This window comes from Aphelocoma coerulescens, chromosome 5, assembly GCF_041296385.1.
Source record: "Aphelocoma coerulescens isolate FSJ_1873_10779 chromosome 5, UR_Acoe_1.0, whole genome shotgun sequence".
In the NCBI taxonomy this organism is placed as follows: Eukaryota; Metazoa; Chordata; class Aves; order Passeriformes; family Corvidae; genus Aphelocoma; species Aphelocoma coerulescens.
Window position 1 is genome coordinate 42,975,834 of NC_091019.1, and position 23,677 is coordinate 42,999,510.

Genomic DNA, 23,677 nt, shown 5'->3' on the forward strand with positions numbered 1-23,677 from the left:
ACTCTTTATAAAATATATATGTGGTATGCCTACGAATAACAAAAAAAAAAAGCACATAGGAACCAAAATCCCTTTGACAAGCACTGCAAATCAGAGCCTCTGTTTAACAGTGTACTGTTCTTTAATTCAGGAAAGGATTTAAATTGCAATAGTATATATAGCAGGAATTATTAGCCCATGTGCCCTTATTAATTCCTAACAGATTGTACGTAGAAGGAAAATGAAGGGCAAATTACAGAACACTGGATCACATCCACATCCAAATTACTATGAAGTCCTCATTATAAAAAATTTGGATCTGTATGTAAATATCCAAAGTATTTCAAAGCTGAAATTCAAATGCCAGAAATAGAGTACAAGCTGCAATATGCACACAAGCCCTGTGAAAAATTGTGCCAAAGGCCACTGATAAATCAAGGAAATCTAATCTCAGAGAAAAGCCTTGACATTTGGATGAAATAAGGACATTATGCTGAGTTGGTCAGGGATTATTTTTCTCAGTTCTTTTTCTTCAAAATGAAAAAAACCATTTCTCAAGAAACTATCAGTTTCAATATATTTTTATAGGCTTCTTTTAGATGACAATAGATGTTGTTCTCTACATTTTCAAACAAAACCTTCTGTTTTTCTAGTTCAAAATTACTTAAAAATCATTGAGAAGAAAGAAAGGAAAAAAAAAAGGAAGTGAAAACTTCCAAAATCCAAAATTAATTGCACGAAGTTTCATAGGCCATAACTCATTGTTTTTCTAAGTCTTCTGAGAGTTCAACTGTTCATTCCAATACAGAATATTTTGGTATCCTGATAATTTTCCCAGGACAGGAAGGCTATTTTCTGCTTAAAACTGTTACGAATCTAACTAGAGCAGTTTGCATCAAGTAACATGAACTTAACATGGCCTGATGCAAACCAAGTGAACTATGGTCACTTGGAAATGGTAACATTGTATAAGGACAATGAACTCTTCCTTAACCAATGTTTTTCAGAAACAAGCTCCACCTCTGCCCATTCAAACAAAAAAGACCAAAAATCAAAGAGGAATTAATGATATAAAGGAAGTAGCTCTTGCAAAATAACAGATGGAATGAGATCGGAAACACATGTAGTAAGCTGAACGTTTTTAATAAGACCAAAATGACAGAATTGGAACAAAGGAACGGAATGGATAAACATGCACACAAATCAGCAGAACAGTTGCTAACTAGAAATGGGTCTGTAATGCAGATTCCAAACCTCGATTTAGATCCCAAATTATTTTTTAAAATTTGGGGCTTAAGGTTCATGGTGTTGGTTTAGAATTTTTCAGAAAGAGTAGCAAATTATAAAATCTCTATCTTGACTACACAAAAATTTTCTCCACAGTTTTTAAGGGGAATTATTCGTCTCATATTTTAAATGCTGATGTTTGAGATCACACATGAGATCAAAAGTCAGTTCATATGAAGGTTCTGATCTAATGCTGAACCATGTGAAGAGGTGTTAAAGTAGAGCAATATGGACTGCAGCCTCCCCACCAAAGGTGAGAAACAGCTTTAAGAAAAAAAACCAGGGACATTGGAAAATTTATCAGGTGACTTAATAACTTAGTCACCTGATAAATTGAAGTAAAACCTTTTAAAAGGAGATCTCCTGGGTCTCCTTTACTCATTGACTTTGAAATTGCACACTTACCTCTATGTGAGACTGTGTTGTGAAAGCACAACTATATCAGAAAATTGTTGCAGTGCAGGCAGCAGTGGCCACTGCAGCAGAGCATTCAGGGGACTGGTGGCCAGGCCTCCAGAACACAGATGTCTGATTCTCACCTCGTGGTTACGGCAAGTTCCCATGATCCTAGTGGTTCTTAGTGTACATGTTTTAAGTTTATTGGTTCAGGAGTTCTACACTGAATTTTATGTATAAGTTCATGTTTATGTATTTCCCCTAGTTGTTTATGTATTAGTTCTGGAAAGTTCTCCCTTCTTCAATGCTCCATTGGTCTACTCATATATTACCTCCCTTAAGTTATCGCTATTGGATATTCCCTTGTTGTCCCCTCCTTCTCAGTTGTTCCCCAGTGGTTGTTTCCCCTTGTTCCACCCCCGTATAAAATACTGTGATCTCTCTCACTTCTTAGTCTTTACCCCTGGACCCTCCAGCAGCAATAAACCAGCTGGAACCTACACAAAGACTCCTCTCTCATCCTTTGCCTCTGCCAACGCTTTTACACCACCCTTGTTTGGGGCTTGCTCCTAGCAAAGGAGCCAGCTTTCCCTGCAGGCTGCAGCTGGCAGCTTTCCCTCCTAGCTGCAGCCAACCCCTGCCTGCAGCAGCAGAAGCCAAGGATGTCTGTGCTGCCTTGGGCAGCCCCAACAGTGTCAGAAAATAGATAAGACTGTTTTAATATAGAGAAAAAAATCAAATGGAACAGTCATTATTTGAGTTTACTAGAGAAGTATTAAAAAAATGCCCATTGAATATATGTTTAAATGTTAGGACAAAGTCTTTTAGATGGTATTTGGCATAACATTTACCACTCTGTGGTACATTGTCTGGAAGTAAAACACCTCTAAATACTCCAGTGGTATGAACTCATCTAACTCCACTGAAGTCAAAACAGATCTGGAGGACAATTTGGTATTAGTGTGATGTGAGACAAACCATCTTTCTTTCAAATACCTGTCTCAAAATGTATAGTGATGTCAAATTACTGACAAAATGGAATAGAGAAGTAAATGATTAATTCATATAACATTTTTCCTGTTTACAGGAATTTCAGACACATTTTCTTCATGGATGTTACACATTTGAAAGCTTTTGATGTTGTGTTGTTACTTTTCTATCTATTATTTGAAAACACATAGTTATATATTTCTTCATTTCTGTTTTCTACTAAATTCTGTCATGTAGATAACTCAATAGGTTTCCATTTCCTAACTACACAATACCAAGTCACATCCAAAATGACTATTTCTACTCCAATACATGTTTCACAGTCTGTGTGAGTACTGGCAAGGGAAATTTTGAAATTGTTTCCAAGACCAGTGGAATCAATAAAATTCAGCTGTATAAATACTGATGATAATCAAAGAAAAAGAGAATGCACATAGAAAGGGAATCAACTTATAAACCTTAGAAAACATTAGCTAAAATTTTATTTCTACTTGTATTTCTAATTTTCCAATATGACCATTGGTTGCATGCATTTTTTGAGGTGTTAAAATGCAATAGCAAGGAAAATTCTGTTAATGCATGTAGTTCAAAGTTATGGAGCTCCTGAAAATGTCATTTTTATGCCAGCAACGCAGAAGCAGGGAAATGAAAAAAATAAACAGGGTTTCTTTCCTGAGAATTCAGATTACCTCAGAACATAACCTGGAACTGTCAGACAGACCACAGTAACATCCTCAAGTTACCAGTCAGGCTTGCGTGACTGATTCCTCAAATACAATTAGCTTTCCCTTGACTTTATACAACTCCCTGTAATTCTCTTCCTTTCTCTCACCAACTACACCTATGAGCTTCTGGCTAAGTACTAATTATCCAACAATAAAATGTTATTAAGTTCTGAATTTTGTGTATTTGTTTGAGCCAAAACATACGCCACTAGGACACAAAGGATAAACTCAACCTGGCAAAGCACTTTACTATTCTTAATTTTAAAGTAATATAGATGGCAATGTCTTGTCCTACGTGTCATGATCTAGTATGTCATTTTGTCACCCTTTAAAAGTCTCATGGATTAAAATGACATTACAGCCTGTATTGCAGTTAAGACACAAAAAAGGTAGAAAGTAAGCAAACCTAATTCTTTATCCAGGCTAAGACATTTTCTCCACTCTCACTTTTTAGCAAAGAAAGATCATCTATATTTCTTAATTAAAAAGTAGACCTTCTATGTCTTGACTGTATCTGTACCAAAAAAGTCTTGCTACTGCTGTCACTTCTCATACATGGGCACACACAAAAACTTACCAGACTCTATTTAGAAGGACAAGAACTGAGATTCAGTACTTTATTTAATGGCTAAATTAATCATAAGGGTAACTGATACATAAAATAGCTATTAGAGACTGTTCTACAAAAACATTAAAAATTCAGCACATCTTTTTTTAATAATATCTCATCAGAAACTATTCCAATATATCTTGCAATTGAGAAAAGAGCTTTATTTCAAAGAACAAAGCAAAAACAATGGATCATAGTTATCTTCATCTATCTAACTAACAGGAATTTCTTAGACTAGTGATCTGTGGTGTTCTAGCAGAGAAAAAAATAAAATTATTTTCAGATGTACACTTAGGAAAAAACACTTCATTAAGCATTTGGATTCTCTATGGTTTACAAGCATGTACTTATATACTGTTCCTCCCTTGATGTGAGCAGATAAACAAATCTAGCACTGTTACTGTAGAATAATAGAAAATTGCTAAACACAAAAAGATATTGCAAAATGTCATAAAGGAGCCAAACCATTTTCCAGGGTTTCAAAATAATCTTTGACAGAAACTTTATTTTTTCCAATTTTTTATTAAAAACATACACATACACAAAATATCAATGAAGCACTAAGCCACCAGTCCACTGGATGTGAGCCTCTGACATCTTCCCTAAACTCCTTCAAAACAGTAACTTAGATCAATGAGATCCCAATAATTTGAAATGGCCACAGGACTCTTTCCACCAAACACACTTCTAGAAAAAAAGGCAGGAAACTCAAAACACCATAAAAATTAAGCAACAAATGGTGCTTTCATATGTCCTTTCACCTAACCAAAAGGAAGAAAACCCTAAACCAATCACCAAAACTATAATAGCAGGAAGCGATTAGGAAATGGCAGATTATCAATACCATGTTGGGAAAGATTAAGTACACAAGGGTACTTAGAGGCACTGCAATAAAGGAATAAAGTCAATGAAAATGTATTAGAAAACACTCTATGTCCAAAGTTCAGAATTAAAACCAATGTTTCATTTGAACTTTCAAGGCCATCAAGGAATTAATCTGCTACAGTAAATTGGGACGATTACAAAATGAAAGGAAGAAGCATGATGTTGGGAACATAGAACAAAATGATGTATGAGATCAAAGGATATTCCATTCTTGGTTTTGTCATTTGCTTTCAAAATGTATTTTCAACTACTATCCAGTGCTGAGATCTGCAGAAAAGTTACTGCAAATTCTATGTAATATCTCTGACTACATCTACATCAACAAACTAGAAAAACTATCACTTGGGTGCTGCCCACTTCTGCAATGAGTTGCAGCTAACTCAATGGAAGAGTTAACTCAATGGAAATTTCTTCAAATGAAGAAATTTGTTTAATGGATTTTTTATTTGATTCAGCCCCTCAGTTTTAGTTTGATCTATAATCTGATTTCTTCCACATAGCTACTGTTCTTTCCTTTTTTCCTACTTCTTTCTTTCTTTCTTCTAAAAATTCCACTGTTTGTGGACTCATATTTCACATTTAAGGGTTTCCTAATTTTTACTACTTTTCATTGTGTTTTTAAGGATTGTTATAGTTTCACAGACATCCCCATACACTCTTTAATGCTTTTAATTTCTGGATCTCACATCTGAAAAGCCTTTTCACTACTAAAAGTATGTAAAACTCAGTAAAATTTCAAAGAGAAATGGGGAAATCTGTCCTTGTGTTCTGAGAGTTGGCTGTGTGGTTTCTGTCAGAAAACTGAAGGTATGTCTGTTGACTGCTGGTACAGATGTTCAATTAATGCATTTTCTGACATATGATATGTGGCTTATACTAAATTATGAATGATCTACATTTATGTTACAAAAGAACATGACTTCTAGTTCAGTACAAAGAGAAAAACAGGAAGAGGTAAAACCAAAGCTTGAAAGCTATAGGTGAGTTATAGCACAACCTACCAAAATGAAGTCACTAAAGCACATCCTTTAAAAAATTGTCCATATTCAAATTGGCCAGCTGATAGGTTCTTTCAGGTCACAGAGGAAGCTGTAAGCACCTCTTTGCAAGAACATCACTTCTGGGACTATGCTTGCTAACCCATGACAGGGGACCACTTGACATCAGAGCAAGATAGATTTTTTTTCTTTTAAATTTGGTCTTGTATTTGTTTTGCTTGTACCCTGTTGCTTCTGAGCCTTTAATTTCAATCTTATGTAAGTCTTGTTTTAATAGCATTGTTTCAGTGGTTCTTGGAGGGGCAGAGAGGATCCTCAAAACTACCAGGTGCATTGTCTCTATATGAATCAACACATTCCATGTTATGAAGGGATATGGAAGAATTGCCTGAGCAAACTCCAAGCCCCAAGGAGGACCTACAGCACCTCAGCAGCAGTTAACATAGATGGAGCCTTAATAACTGTCTCCTGGTGCTGGACAATGACCACAGACAGATGACTTCCACCTGCAAAAAAAGGCATCTCAAGGTCTTAGGCAAATCACAGAACGTGATTTAAACAGAGGCCAAAAATGCATCCATAAAAAGCTCACACATTGGCTTGCTGGAACTAGAATATGAAGTAGTAATTGACAATATAAAGCATATTCCAGAGACCACAGCTGTCCTCATCATTTGTTTGGGGCTGATTAGTCTCCTAGTGAAGCTTTTCTACCTAGATGCTTGGGACCTAGATAGACCCAGAGAAGTATATGGTAAATATTAGCAGTGCATAACACACATGGCATGAATACTTTTCTCCTTCTAAAAGTATGCTTCTCCATTCTGGTTTGCTTTTCATGTACAGTAACACTCACCTGTGAATTTACATAAAAACTATAAAGCATAGAAAATAAAAGGATATTCCAGAAAGTAGAAACACAACTTCTTTTTTTTCATTTCAGTAATCAACATTAAACAAAACTAACTCGAGCAAATTTTCAAGGTCATTTAATCATTTATACTCATATAAGAACAAATATTCAGAAAACAAAATAAAGACAAAAAAGATTTTTAAAAAGATAAAAACATGTAGTTACTTAGCTTACAAAAAGCATATAGAACACCTTCTCTTATTATTTTTATAAAAAAATCTGTGAAAAGTATTTTGGAGGCAATATGGTATTTCCCAATTACATATAAAAGCATTACTGCAGGTATTACATATAGTAAGTGAATTTAACTTTTGTCGTCTTCATGTCATACCATTGTGTTACAAGAGTAAAAATACCTGTCATAAGCAGATTTAACACCTTTAGATGACCTCTAATCAGAAATGTGCCATGCTACTCAAATTCCATCTGTCAAATGCTGTAGATACAGGTAAGTAAATATAAATGTCATTAAAGGCACAAGTTATCTTACTTGGAGAAGTTCTAGGATTTTATTTTTTGACAGCTTGTAATTTGGATATCTTCCAGTGTCAACAAAACCTGTTCAAGCATGATCTTACCTTGTTTTCACTACATCAAGGGGATGCATCAGGCAAATTTCTACAAGACCTATAAAAGAATAATAAAGAAAGGCCTAATAAACATTTGTACAAATAGTAATTTAATTTTCATTGACTCCAATAGTTTTTGAAATTTGAAAAGCAAAGTAAAAACCCAAATATATCATTGATGATACAGTATTTATACACTTCATGTATTACACACGCTCTTCTGTAGTGCATGTAAACCACTGGGCTTTTCAACATTAAATGGTACTAGTTGTTCATTAGATTGGGGAAAGGGAGGACTTTGGTGATGCAATCAATTTAAACTTAGTTTTTGCTCAGTTTTCTGACTTAAGAACAGTGGGAACATTTGACTGGCATCATAAATAAATACATTAAGTCTTGCTGAAAGTAGCAAAGGAAAGGAGTTCAGGTTGGCACTTGCTTCTTTGTCATATAAGAATAATTCCTAAGGACACTGCAGGACTGCACTGGTGGTTTAGATGAACTTGATGTTAAGATGACATCTGATTCCTGAGTATCTGAGCTGCAGCCTCACTGGTACTTTGTCCTATCCTGCCCTGTGCTGATGCTGACGTGTAGTCCTGGCTCTTCCCCTTCCTGTTCCACTGCTCATCATCAGGACTTAGATTCACATAATGGAGAATTGCCACGTCCTGTCAACAAGTTTCCTGCCACTGAGTTTGAAGGACAGTATCAAGTAAATATTTATTATCATTGTTTTGCTGTATTTTCTTTTCACTCCATGCAACATTGTTTTGTTTTTCAATTCTGAATAAAAGGAAGACAACATAGGTGTTATCAGCCAAAGAATATTAATATTAGCAATGAGATTCATTAAAAAGAATTTATTTTTTTAAATGAAAGTAAAAGCTGTCATCGTTATTTCTGTGCAGGTATATTTATTGCTGTAATTATTGTCCAGGAATTGCTTCTATTTTATTAAAATAAGACCATATCACATTTCTTGTAAGGGAACTGTCCCAAAACCTATAAACTGCTCCAACAGCTGCCAACAGGTGCTTTGTGAGTGGAGCTGCAACCGAGTATTTCAGTGCTAGCAGGGGGCATAGCCTATGAGATTTTCCCTTTCCAACTACCCTCCTTTTCTAAGCTCTCCTTTTCCAACCTTCCCCCTCCCTCCCCATTTTTGATCTTCTATTCCATCTTATTTTGGCAGATAGAACCTACAGTAGGGGGCCAAACATGGGGCCAAGGGTTGTTCACCCTATTCTGTTTTTGCAGCATTAATGACCATTTTGGGAGAAAACTGTAGAGTGCCAGAATTTGGCTCTATTTTCTTGGTCCTCATAGGATAATTTTTAATTCAGGCATTTTTCCAGCAACTGAATCAGATGAATTCCAAGGTCCTTGGCAAGAGCTCTGTTTTGATAACTTCAGGATTCTATTGGTTATCTGCCTTTCTCAGTCTTTCGTCTCATCATATAATTACACACCAGGTTTTAAACGACGTATAGTTACTGATTTCACCAGACAGAATTCTTCAAAAGATGCTGGGATTATGACACAACTCTCTGAAGAGCACCAAAGGACTGCACACTGTGCAAGACACTAATGGAACAGCTACAAACACAAGCTACATTTTTCCATCTACTATAGTAGTCATGCAAATCATTACAACATCCTACTTGATAGCCTGCCCAGAAAGTGTGGTGGCCCCACTAAATTACAAGCACTCTGAGATGTGCTCAATAAAATAAAATATATTGCTCTTTCTTTAGCTAATGTTCATCAGCTTTGTGACAAATTCAATTAGCACTATGAAAATCTAATTTACTAAACAGCTCTATCAGGGTGCAATATATCTTAACTTGTCACTGCAAAGACTACTGTTTACAAATTTTATTTCCATGATAAAGTAGTTAACATAGTTACAGATACATTGTCCAAAAAAATACTCTAATTGTCCCATTGGGTCTCCTTGGTGATGTCACATGCAAACCAACCCAGAGTGATTTATGAAGGCCTAATTATGTTTAAAACAACTCAGATCCAACTAGCTGAACAAGAGCCCAAAGGAAATATAGGAAAGAACAATTACTGGGTCAGTCCAACATTTGTTGTCTTCTGGGTGGGAAAACATTCCCTATGAAAACCAAATACTAACCATAAACCAAGACATAATCAAAATCTGTGTGTTGAAGAAACAACCAGCTGTCATCATTGACATGCTCTGAGTGCACACAAGTGGAATATCAACAACCAAGAAGGGAGTCCAGAATTCTACTATGTAAAACATTCTGCTCAGTAACTGAGCCCATGGAGGGAATAAAATGACATAAAATGCTGACCCCCAAACTGACCTTCCTCAGTAAAGCATTTTCCCTTTCCCAACTAATGCCTTCTGTCTTTAAATTGTTTCCCATTATGGATTACATTAAATTTTCATCTACAAGATTCACACTTAAAATTTCAAACTGGCCATCTTCCCATATATCTCTTCAAGGAAAACATTTTGGTGACTGGTGGCTACTTTGAGTTCCTTTGTTCTTGTTGCTCTATTCCATCATTCACACAAATCTTGTATCAATAATCACTGATAATACTATGACACTGTTTAAAATGTGCTGTAATTGTAACAATCCGTCTGGCAAAATGTGAAAGTTTTGAGATTTCAGCAGCATAGGATTATAGCTCTCCTCATATCTGCAAGGGTTTCCATACTTCATCTATTCACTGCCCAGGGAGAAAAAGAATGCAACCTAGCTAACAGTTCTTGCAAAATAACACAGATAAAAACAGAACCATTTGGGCTTTGGACATCCTTAGGAGAGGCCTTATCTTCTTATCTTCAGCATTTCATTGATCCTCAAAGCTATGAACTGAAAAGTGTGAAGTGCCTGTGAAAGACACTGATTTGTCTTTCAAAGAAACCTGAGCAGCTCACCCTCTATGTCTTTTCCACATAATACACGAACACAGATTCAACCCAGATTCAAGAGCTGTAGAGCATGATCCATGTGTTAGTTCAGACAACCCCCTACAGTGTAGAAGCCATTATGCACCCTCCTCCCCTTGTGTTACTCATTTCCCTGGAATAACACAGTCGCTGGAGAAACACAACAGACAGGAGACTGGTCATAGAAAATGTGGCAATAAACACATCAGGCACTGTATATTGTATAGCTGGAACAGTTGATATTTATTTTGGCTTTTATATAGATATAGTTACAATGTACGAAATGATCATAAGTATTTTATGTGTACTATGCATTTCCTTCTGAGAATATAAGTCTGACAGAAAGAATCTTGTGTTGATCTTTGTATCCTAATAAAAACAATGACAAATTCCTCTTAAATATGCTTTTCTGTTGGCTAAAACACTCCATTTGACAAGATGAAGCACGGACTCTCTTCCTGATTGTAACAGCACTATTTCATAAAGAACCAATGCCTGGAAAAAACCATCCCTGCAGTCAATTCTGCACAGGTTAATTAATTTCTATTAGCTGGCTGTCTGACTTCACCTTCACAGACACATAAGGCTTTTACCTGTTTTGTAAAGGTACATCTTCCTCAGAAAAGTCCACAAAGTGTTAGGTTCACTGGGCAGCCAAGGCTCACTCCTTTCCTAGGGAAGCAGTCACACACTGTGCCCTTTTCAATTGTAGTATACTTCAACTAGGCTCCAAGGAGTACAACAGCATGCATAGACTGTGCTGAGAAAGATCTACCTGTTAGCCTTCACTTAAGAAAGTGACACTTATTTTAACTCTTCCCCAGGATTCTATTTAGTGATGTGGTATGGGATTAACTAATGGTACCCTGGAGATCCTCACGAACATTAATTAACGTTTTAGGTAATGAGCCAAATCAATGCTTTCCTTAGAAAATGTGGAGAAATGGAAAGTTACTCCAAAAAGTACTCCATAATGGCAGTGCTGTATTCATGAGTCATTCTTCCTCAGAGACCTAGTCTACACGGAGAAAATACACTAGAAAACATGTTAATTAAACAAGTTGTTGAATATGATTTTCCCCTTGGCGTAGACAAGGATGTCTGTGTTTAAAAATGTGTTGGCTGATCAAAGGAGGATCCCAGGAGGAGCTGTTGGTTTACTTTCACATTATAGAAGAAGTCTTTTGCATGTCTACCGGAGGAGCTGGGCCTTGCTCAACTTCTTGTTAGGTAACAGTGGTCCCTAACAGATGCAATCTGTCAGTGTAGCACTGCTATCTGGAATTGGTATCCCCAAAAGCAGGGTTGGGAACAGGGATTACCTGACTTTCAAAAAAAAAAAACAAACCACCAAACCCAAACCACCCTGGACTTCAGCAGCAGGTGGAAATTTTTGTTTTTTGGTCTATAGTACTTGTGCTGAAAGTGGTCAGTATTCTTGGAGCTCTGTCCACGAAAGTAATTCAGCTTGTGTTGAAATAATAATAGCTCCTTGGTTATATAGTATAGCAAACGAACATTTTAATCTTCAAGGTTTCAAGTAAAGATTCCTCAAAGGCAGGAGAATCACATCCTAGGTGTGTGGAAGACAGGAGCTGGAAATGAGTGTTTCAGACAGCATTTTGTCTAGATCAGCTGTTGCTCAGCCATAAACTCCCTTCAGCTTCCCAGTCCCAGTACACAGACCCAGCTAGAAACATGCTCATGCTCAGTGCTCACAGCAGAAAGTTCAAACTGCTCATCCTTGGTGCTCACAATTCTTACCTACTCCTCCGTTTCACTGCTGTCTGCCCAGCTAAAGAGAACATAATTATCAGATGGGAAACCGTTCAGTTCTATTGCAAATATAAAAGAAATGCCATTGTAGTCTATTATTTTCGCTGAGCTTGAAAACTGGGCTATAGCAGTTAAGTGAATAAAGACAGAAAATGGTATGCATCTTCTTAAACAGTCATACTCTGAATAAAAGATACTCAAACCTAAGCTGTGATCTATACCTGGGCACACGTGCACAAAGCTTTATAGCCTTTGGAAGGGCAAATTCCACACTGAGATAATACATGCATATCCAAGCACTGAGTACAACAACTGAGTTGTAGTAATGATAAAGCAACATTTGCAATTCAGCATTTGTCAGTAAGGAACACATTCAGAAGGTATTTATCTTGCCTCGGGGATTCTGTTGGAAAAATGAAAAACAATAAACCCCCCAAGACTATTCTTATATTTTAGTTCCTTTTTTTGGACTTATTTTTATTGGATCTTTAGGTTGGTGACAAATGGTCCTATCCAAGGTATTGTAATTCCCTTTCTCAGTAGTTCTACCATAGTATAGACATTTTTTCAGTCTAACACAGAGACAAGCTGATACATGTTGATTCAATGTGAGTGAGATAGCTGTAAATGTGCTCACCAAAACCATGGGTTCTCAATCAACAATATCTACCTAACTTACATTTAGTAGAATTCTGCAATATTTTCTCAATGTATTTCTTGCCTCCGGGTAAAAAATATCTAGCTTTAATGTTCAAAGCAGGTATGCAAACTGCTCTAAATTTAGCACAAATTTATTCATTGTTTGCTTTCTACAACATTCAAGGCACAATCAGTCAAATCAGGAAATTATGCTCATGCTGCCAGCAATAACCACATCTTTGTACCTACTGTTGCCTAGAATACAGCTCTATGAATCATTTAACATGCTCCACTAAAACTGCTCAATGCTCATTTAAGTTCTCTAAGAACTGAGTAAAAACAAAGGCCATCTTCCAGTTTAATTCAATTTTTTTATTTGCTGCTTACTTGAAAAAAATTAAGTCCCTGTTTCACAGACCTACCAACTTGATTAACCGCATGCCTATGGCTTGACTGCAGGAATACTTATATATCTGCCATTAAAGAAATCTATGACAATTTGGAGGATCGAGTTAGTTTTAAATTATGCATAGTTAAATATAATTATAGCAAGACTAGAAGGAATCGTCAAATCAACCAGAAAAAATCAGTGCCTAGGAACAAAGAATCTTCTACTAGAGCTACATGTCTTTGGAAGAAAGGTTCTTCCAGACTCCAGTAGCATATACTACTTTCACAGGCATGCAGTTCCAACTGCACTACTCACACAGAGCCTTTCTGAGGCAAAACGCTATGTAGAAATGTTCTTTGTATGGTAAGACCCACAAAATTTGCATTTATGACATAGTCAAAAAGACAGTTTTAGAATTCTAGACTTTTCACACCTTTATCTGATTTTAAAATACCAAAGCTGTTCCCATGGGGCTAAATAGCATGGAGGGTTTGATTATACCATCAAACAAGGTAACATTTGGGTACTGACACAAAAGATAATGGAGGAAAACACAGCCCACAACATTAAAAAAACCAAATATTTTCTTCATGTTCTTAAATATTATTGAGGCATTAGGGCATGGATCACCAGAATTTACCGTTTAGAATGTCCCAGGAATTTGCTAAATTTTAACTATCATTTAAATTCCTATTTAAAAATAGTGATAAAAACATTAAGGTATCAAACAATTTTCAAAAAATACACTGAATTGGATTCACAACTATTTCTGTGCAAAGTCACTTTTTCCTAAATGACTAGCAATAAAGAGTTGTTTATATAGCTTACAGATTTTCTTTTTTTAATTTGTCTTTCTGATGCTATATTAACATTAAAACTTGGAGTGATAAAATAAACACTTGCAGTTTACAAACTCCAGTATCTGAGCCTCTAGACACAAGTGAAAGGCTATACATTGTGCAAATTCTCCATAAATTTTTCAGCAAGTATTACAGGCTATTATGTCACTCACGTATGACATATTCTTTCCTTCATGTGTGTCTGAAATGGAAGTTTTTTAAACCATGACTGAAGGGACCACTGAGGTCAGCGCTGGGTTACATGATGTTTGTGTCACTACAGCTTCAGATATTTCAATGCATATTGAATCAATATTCCTTGCAACAAAAATGTGTAACTGATATTTTCTTTGCTGCTATAGTAAAATGCTTCTCAGTAAACTTGTTTTCATAAGAAGTTTGCCCATTCATACGTCCCAGAGCTCTTGTAATCTTCATTGCTAATGCTGATCTAAGAGCATGGACATTATTTTATTTCTTGACACATTTAAAGTTCTCTAATGAATAAAGCAAACAGCTTATGGCTGCTTGGACTGTCACTCGATTGCCCTGGAGGGTTTTAATGTCTTTAAAATAGGCCTCCTAGTTTGTATTTAACTACCTTGCCCACAGAGGTCTGAGGGGTAGAGCAGATCAAAGATGTGCTGGCAACATAAAAAGCAGCTGTCCTTCATTTACCTTTAATTAGCTACATCTGACCAGATTCTTTATGGCCTCTTTGTCACACATGCAACAGTCTATATAAGCCTTCTGACCTGTCCTTAAGGACTCTACCATTACAAGAGTTTCAACAAAATACAAATTAAAAATATGAGCTACAGAACTTTGAAAAAATATTTGGTCTCACTATGGAAATACTACCTGAGGCATCAGTATTTTGGATTTATCTGCAAAAGCTACAAATTGCTCAGTATTTGGAGTGTCAAAATGGAATGGGTCCTGAGCTTAGATTAGCTATTTATAGTTCTTTGTGTACTACTCAACTGCAGTGAGTAAATATCACACAAGGAATCCTATAGAAAATGGAAAGCCAAGCACATACCTCTTTGGCTAGGACACAATGTTGCTCTTGCAGGAGCTGTGGCGCTCACTGCAAAGGAAGTCACATACCTGCCCATCCCCACTCCTTTTTTTACCTCTACTTTGCACAGAATGCACACCAATATCCAGTAGGATTTTGACTAAGGAGAAAGTTCTGTTGCTGCTTCAGGATCAATTAGCAGTTCGTGTACATTAGTCTTACAGTCAGGGTGCACTGACAGCTTGTATCATCAAACTAAGGCCCTTATGGAATAAAAAAAGCTGTTTAACACAGCAGCTGCAGTGTATGCTAAATGACTCAAGTTATTGGTACTTGATCACACAGGTCATTGTATCAACCCACTGAGATGGACATCTTCAAATTACCTCGGTTTAGGATTTGATTAGGATTTGAAAGGATTAGGTAATAAAAGAAAAATATACAAAATATATATACAAAGTAGAAGGGTTTCAAAATTTGATTCTATTGTCTAAACGATCCCTTTATATCTTTCTCGGTATGTAAAATAAATTTATAATCTTCATATTTCTTTTCAAAATTCCAACCCTTCAGACTTCCCTTGGAAAGTTTCAGTTAATCACATCTCCAAACAAGTTAGCACACCTACCAAGGCCATTTGTGGTGAGGTACATAAACAACCAAATAACCTGCCTCAATGAATGTACACTAGCTAGCAGGTGTGGATGGAAGCTTTATTCTTCAAGAAAAGTCTCTACTATGAGCAGTATGCAGAAGTAACTTTCTCCCCAAGACTACAAACCTTGAGGGATTACTGCTACACCTAAACCTTACTTTCACAAAGTTATTTTCTACTACATAGTGTAGTACATGTACTGTACATGGTGCTTGGCCCAGTGTACAGCTGACAGACTTATTCATCATTTATTACAAAGGAATGCATCTTTCATCTCTCATTTGAAAGATTTAATTTAAACCAGGAGTCAAATCTGTTTCCGTATATAACTAAAGGAGAAACATGCATGAATAAATAAAATTAGGGGACCAAAAAAACAATTAGACGTGCTTACTTTTGTCCCATAATTCCTAAAGTTAAGAATAATTGAACAGTTGTTAACAAAATAAAGACATATTGAAGTACCTAGAAGTATGAATAATGAAATGACAGTACCAGTTTCAGCTCAGGTGGAGAAAGCAAATAGAGATATGCATAGTAATGCTGAATGTGTAATACAGATTATGGTAATTTTCTATGTACTAGCCCATGTTACACTGAAAATATATCGCCTTCTATCAGGACACTCCTGGGATCCAAAAACTGTCAAAGAAACAGCTTGCCCAAAGACAAACCCAACTGCAGGAATAGGAATGGTCCTAAAATATTACCATTACAAAACACTTATATAATGTAGAATAAAACCGTATTTTTCTTCTGAATCAACAAAAATAAGTAATTCTTCTGGATAAAAACACCTAAACAGTTAAATAACGCATAAAAATTTTGTTAAAAATACACATGCAAGATATAGAACAACTACTGTTTGAGATCCTTAGAGCAGTCAGCTTTGGAATAGCTGCTGAAGTGAACAATTCTATGAATAAGCAGAAGTGCAAAAAATGTGCTGTGAAGTCTCTTACTCTGGGGGAAACCATGCAGTCACAATGTGATCAGCTATCCTAGAGTGAGGTCCCACTAATTTTCTTCACTAAATTTCAATGGCTTCAATTTCCTGCTTTTATGAGCAGAAATGTTTCAGAAATGTCAGAGGAGTAATTCCTGTTTGTAAACTTCCTTTTGTTCAAGATCTATGAATAATATTTTAGACAAAATATACCTCATAATAAAGTATATATGCTGTAAAACACTACTTACGTCTATGAACATATGTTTCAAATCAGTGATTTTATATGGAAATACATGAAATTTGGCAAAAATAATAGCTAACTTGCCATCAAGGGGAAAACGCAGTATTGGATGGCCATTGCCTGGAAAATGAGACAACTGACCACAAAAAAAGCAAAAATTTCAGAATTAGTTTATAATGACATGTAGGTTTGAACAACTGCTGTACCTCAACATATCAAACTGTGTTTATTTTAGTTTTGTAAAGTAGCTTTCTATCTCTGTCTTTGCTAATTTGTACTTGAATGACTTATGAAAAAGTTTTGGTTTCCATCAAGATAGCTGAACAGCTTTTTCCAAACTCTCCACTTGTTGCTGCAATATAAACAGAACAATCCATGATTTTTTTCCATTCGCTGTGAAGCAATTCTGTGGCTGATAAGACTTCATAAAATTTTTATGAAAACTTCAACTATCTTTATTTCCCTACCTACTGGAAAGATTTATAATCCAAAAGTATAGGTAAACTGATGTACAAATATTCTAGGTCCATTCCAGGTGGCCACTGAAAAATCTCCTTAAAAAGCCCTCTTTTTAGCTTTTAACAATGGATACTATTTAAAAGCAAATTTAAGACAATGTTTTCTCCCATTTCAACTGCTCTAATTTAGACTACTAAAAAGATTTTTACAACAGAGATTCTTAATCTTTTACACACCTAAAATAATACCTAATTTTTTTTAGAAAAGCAAACATTAAGACTGCAAAAATTTAGATTTTCACCCAGTGTTTGAATATTCCTGAGATTTCAAATTACATTTTTGTTGGGATTTTTGTCTGTTTCAGTATTTATAACATTACACATTGACAAAAGAACACATTACTGTCAAAAGTAGGTTGACATGTTGCCAGTTTAAGATTTGGGTTTTCATTTAAATTTTTGTACTTATTTGCAGGCAGTGCTCAGCAATTTCCTCATACTTTACACAAGTAACTAGAAATTTAATATTTTTGCAGTACAAAAAACCCCCAAAACTCATCTTTGTTTTGCTGCTGTCCAAAATTTCCAATGAAGTTGTAAATTTTTTTTTTTCTATAATGGAGACAGGATCAAATTCCAAAAGATGTCTTAAGAAGAATATACTCAAACTTTATGTATCCAAGCAAAGTAGTATTGCGATAAGCATAGTTCTGCAAAGAGATCAAAAACTAGATGCATCTTTCTTTTTCTTCTCCAATGTCCCACCAATATTAAGAACACTTACTAAAGGATTAAAATACCAAAATTCGTCCCAGTTACAAGATGAGGCCTAAACCAACTGCTTTGAATAATAAGATGTTCAGGATTGAATCCCCTGCTTATTAAAATGGAAGCAGTTTCTTAACATTGCAGAGAAGTCTGTGTATACTAGAAGGAACCAGATTCTTAGGTGTGTCAATTAAAACACAATGACCAATTATCAGGTATCTGTGGATAGAATAAAAAAATACAAATTATTTTCTTGAATGTGACCTGTATATGCAATGATAGTCTAAGGCCTTCCACTGCATGCATTTTTTGTTGAATTCTATATTGTGGCAACAGGTGATGACAGCACCATTATTTTGTGTTATTTTAGCAGTCACTGGTCTTCCCAGTATTTTTCACCACTCCCATTTGCTGGCAGTATATCATGGCAAAGATTCAAGAGAAATCCACTATGAAGCTGATTGTTAACTGGGAAATGACAACATGAAAAGCCATGTTTAGAATTAACCTGTCTTTAACATTTTCAGGCGCCCACACCCTCTCCTTTCCAAACCTTAATTACATCAGCAGCTTGACAGAATCAAAAAACCAAACCAAAACAAAAATGCAAAGAAGAAGTAGAAGGGGAAAAAGGTGTAGCCCCATTTAACACAAAGATAGAGCAATAATCCTCCAACATAGGCAGAGAGGCTGGTAACACTGAACTTGCCAAGAGACAAATGTCTTAAAAAAATAAATACCACCAGCTAAGATGGAATCATTTTCCACTAAAAGTATGAGGATTTACCACCACTGAGTGTAATGATAGAAATTTTCAACTTCTTCCTCTGGGAAAATACCTGATTTTTATTGGTCAGTAACTATGTATGTAACTGAATTCTTAAGGATCCTTTCTCACAGAAGATGCATTTTCTCCACTAATTGTTTTAAAATGAGATTTTCTTTTTTCAGTGATGCCTTTTCCTGGTCTTAAAATCAAGAATCAAACATGGTTAGAAGGGGAAAAGGGATTTTACCTCGGTATTTATTTTAAGGATCCCTAGGTGCACCACGCCCAGGTGGAATGCACTGAAATGCACCCTGCAATGCACACACCTGATAGATCGGGTATAACCTCATAGGTCTTACTAATTAGCATATCTATCAAAGATTCCCCAATGAGTGGCTGAAGTGAGCCCCCCTCCCCAAGGAACCTTCCCCTGGATGGTTCTATCTTAGTTTACAAAATGTGTTCTGGAGAGGACCTTGGTGTCTGGGGCTTTCTGATCCCTAACTACAAGGCTTCTAAGATGTTTAGTCTCCTAGCTTGACAAATAAGTCTAAGAATGTAGGCTAAAACCGACTAAGAATACAAAAGCTATAAAAAGGTATATAAAAGGGGTATAAAAGAAAAGGCAAAAAAACATCATGGCATCATCAGAACAAAATGAACCCTCAAAACAAGCAAGGATTCTATAATCCCCTTGTTTATTTCTTTAATACAAGCTCTAACCACTGACAGTGGTCAGCTACATGTCAAGTAAAAAAGAATAACTGCAAGTCTCAATATAGCTATGGCATCTTTAGAGGGTGTTTGTCACCTGAATAAAATGCCTCTGCCATGGTGTAGTGGGCCACACTACTTTTGATGCTAATAAAGAAACTCTATATCCCTTAAGTAATGTCGGTACTTCCCCTGCAAAAATATGTGTGTCAGAGCCAAGTAGTGTAATGCAATCAGCATCTGAAAATTATTCTACAGATCCTCGTTTCTGCCGTTTAAACAGTGGATATCCTGATGTGCACTTCAAAGTCAATTCTTCATTGTTCAAACCTCTCATCTCCACATCATCGATCCATCCTCCTCTCACAATAATTAAAACAAACAAACAAACAAACAAACAGGAAAATCAGAGTTCCTGTATACTGGCAAATACAAGTGTTGTCCTCTTCTCAAACTGTGAAAGTTAGGAATAAACAGACCTGCAAGATCTACCCTGTGAGAATCAAAACCAGTTTGAGTGCTTGCAGAGGGCAAATGCTGACATATGCTTCTTCTATATTATGACATCAAAGAAGCAAAATTCCCTGCAAAGTTCCTAAAGATACAGCATTTGCATTTTACATTATTATTAGAGGACTGTGACTAATAGACGCAACTAATTACTTTAATTCCTTTTGCTACCTTTTTATATCTATATTTGGAAATAATTTAGCACAACAGAGAATAACGACAAGATTAAGCAATTAGTGCCAAGGCCCCAAAATACCTAAATTACATACGTTTTTAGTTAAAACCAGACTTTGTCTTATCCTTTCATTTGGACTCCTTTTGCTTGTTAGGGTTTGGAGAATGCTTGGTGAACTGACAGCAGAGCAGACAGCTTTCACTGAAAAGGTAGGGAAAAGAGGTTTTTGTGAACAGAGAAAAATAAGTTTCTTTGCTTATTTTCCTGAACTGCCAGAGAATATAGCCTACTCTGCTTTAGAGCTAATTCTCTGATCAGTTTTGATGTGATATCAAAGAAAAAGAAGACAAAATATAGCTTTTGAGGTACCGTGCAGCTCATCTAACTCTTGCGTCACACCACTGGCAAGTGGCACAGCACCATGGATTCAACATGGACTGCTGGGTGAGACTAAGGTCTGATTAGAGCATGGTTCCATAATGCAGTGGAGTTTTGCAGTGTCAGGAAGCCACTGTTATCATCTGTATCTGATATTTGTCTCAGAGTTCCCTGCTTTCACAGTTCTTTGCAACTTCCAGCACTCAGCCACATAGGGTGTTTGCAGTACGCAGACTTCGAAGTCCAAAGACTGGCCACCCTTGACAGGGAATGGAGGAAAGAAAATCTGATTTATGACAACAAGAGGTTGTAATAGGAGGAAGGCATGGGAAAATTCTGGAACTTGAAGAAAGAAAATGGAATTTAGCAATGTTATGTAGTGTTTGCATATGAAATCTCACAGAAGAAACCAGTAGTGAAGTTTTGGTCAAAAGCCACATGTAAAACTGCATGTAGTGAGCTGGGGCAAACACCAACACTTAGGCTGAAGTGAGACTCCCAATGTCCACATTCAGCTATGTAGAAACTGGATGCTTTCTACTGATGAAGACAGTGTCAGGGCAGCAAACTGTCCTTAAGCACAAGTGTGAAACTGCAACACTGAAAATTCAGTCTGTAACACAGAGCATTCTTGCTGCAGCTACTGAACACAACTATTAGTGACATAAATTTTGTTATGCTCTTTTCTTGAACAAGTGCTTTTGTGTACCACTACACTGGTTATTTTCGTTTTGCATGAAATCATGGCATTTTGGGAGGGACCTCCATTTACTCTAACGTTAGAAAATCCTGGTCTGCTCCACTGTGGTGATACCCACAAACTTGCTGACAATGACTTCCATCCCACCATCCAGACTGCACACTACTCTTCCCAGTATTGCTTCCTGAGCAACATCAATGGTTACTGGCTGCCAGCAGGACATCTCACCACTGATCACAACTCCTATAGACCAGCTGTCCAGTTAATTTTCCACTTAGTGACCACTGATCCAGCTCACAACTCACCAGCATTGTGACAATGAGTCTACAGGAGACTGTGTTAAACATCTTACTAAAGTCAGAGTATGCAACAGGCACTGTCCTCGCCTTGTACACAGAGCAAGGCATCTCATTAGTGTATAATTAGTTAATGCAAAAATTGGGAGACCGAAGACCTAGTTATCCAGATTACTCAGAACACAGATGCAATCCTGTTACTAATGGGAATAGTCTTTCACTTGCTTAAATAAAATCAGGCCTTTACTATATTTGCTCCTATTCTTATTTTATTTGTGATATTGGTTCTAACAGATATTACTTAAAGAACTCTTTAAAACAAACTAAGAGTAATTTAATGAAATGTAATTAATGTAATTGTGGGATACATAGGCTCTTTGATTTTTATCAACCTTGGTGTCATAAATCACTGAAAAAAATGTTTTCTTTTTTTTTGATTTAATGTTTTCATTAGAATCTTACATTTTAATTAGGGCAAACACATAACTTAAACCTCAGAGTTCTGTTTGGTTTTAATATCCAAATCCTTCTTTTCTCTGTATGCAATATATACTCAGCATTTTTCATTGTCCACTTTATCTGTATCTGGCATGACAGATACAGATAAAGAGAAACATCAAGTTACAAAACATGAAAATTCTGTGAGACTTGAAAAAGCAAGAAATGACAGTTTGAGAACTTGGAAACTAGCAGGCACAGAGAACACTCAGTTTCTAATATCTAATAGTTTTGATATTCCTTATATTCCACACTCACAGCTTAATGCTGCAGATACTTTAAGTAAGCTACCTGATCTGGTGGAAGGTGTCCCTGCCCATGGCAGAGGGGCTAGAACTAGATGATCTTTAAGGTCCCTTCCAACCCAAACCATTTTTTGATTCTGTGATGTTTAATTTGTAGGTTAGACGTTCCTATCGTGGATAGCCTAGGAGAATAAAATTAGTTTGTCCATTCAGAGTTAATTCCAAGAATTCCTTCTTGCAGAAACCATAGAAGTCCTTTAGAAGACCACCTCCAGGAGCCGTGCACTCTGGAACTATTCCACTAGGAAAGTTTGTGAGACAGCAGCCCTGCACTACTGAGCTGCAGGAAAGAACTGAAATTTGATACTTACTGGAGGATATCATCTGTATAGCTAATTGCCACCGTTTTTATGGTATATGTATAAGTACATGAATAAACACTTTGTATATGTTGCAGGGTCCTTAATTTATAAACGGTCTAGATTGCAACTTTTATTTGGTTTCCTACTATGAGACCCAATAAAGAAAACGTCACTGTTTTCCTCCAAAATGATGGCTGGTGCCTCTGCACCTGACTGTAATCATTGTAGAAGACTGTACTGGAAAGCAACCCAGTTCTGACTACAAATGTATGGAAAAAAAGTAGTTTTTCTTTTTAAATGGAAAACTGTTCTGAGGAAAGCAACACAGTTTTTTGAACTATTACATTCTGTTTTAAACTATAGCATCCATCCACTTAATTTGGTACCAAAGCACTCCTTCTCAGATGAAAAAAACAAGCATCTGCTGTCACTTTAAAAACAGTAGGAATTTTGAAGAAGTAAAGAAGCTAAAAGTACGGCAAACACCAACCTTTCTTTTTACTTAAATACAGTGTGTTTTTCAAAGTTCAACATTATCAAGTGCTATCACAACTACAAAGATTTTTTTACCCCACTCTTGTAAACTAAACCATCAGGACAGTTTCTGATTAAATAGTCTTTGAGTAGCGATTTGCCATGGACATCATCATGTTTCAGAGTCAAAGTTTAGATGTTAAGTTTTGCATCTCTGTGGAGCAGATATGCGCATAGAACATAAACATTAATCAAAACAGTATTCCTCTATGAATCATACAATCATAGAATGGTTTGGGTTGGAAGGCACCTTAAAGGTCATTTAGTTCCAATCCTCCTGCCATGGGCAAGGACAACACTCCCTAGATCAGTTTGCTCAGGACCAGATCCAGCCTGGCTTCAAACACTTCCAGGAATGGGGCATCCACAGCCTCTCTGGGCAACCTGTTCCAGTGCCTCACCTCTCTCTGAGCAAAGAATTTCTTCCTAACATCTAACTGAAACTTGCCCTCTTTCACTTTAAAGCCATTGC

The 23,677-nt window shown here is 36.3% G+C and overlaps 1 protein-coding gene across 5 annotated transcripts in view; it reads right to left on the reverse strand.

Moving 5' to 3' along the window:
* SLC25A21 (solute carrier family 25 member 21) overlaps window positions 1–23,677 on the reverse strand; it is a 237,893-nt gene that overhangs the window by 96,812 nt on the left and 117,404 nt on the right. For all 5 annotated transcript variants that reach the window (XM_069017832.1, XM_069017833.1, XM_069017831.1 and 2 more), the window contains one exon: window positions 7,362–7,410. In XM_069017832.1, the coding sequence (XP_068873933.1) occupies window positions 7,362–7,410 (49 nt within the window). The remainder of the gene's footprint in view (window positions 1–7,361; window positions 7,411–23,677) is intronic.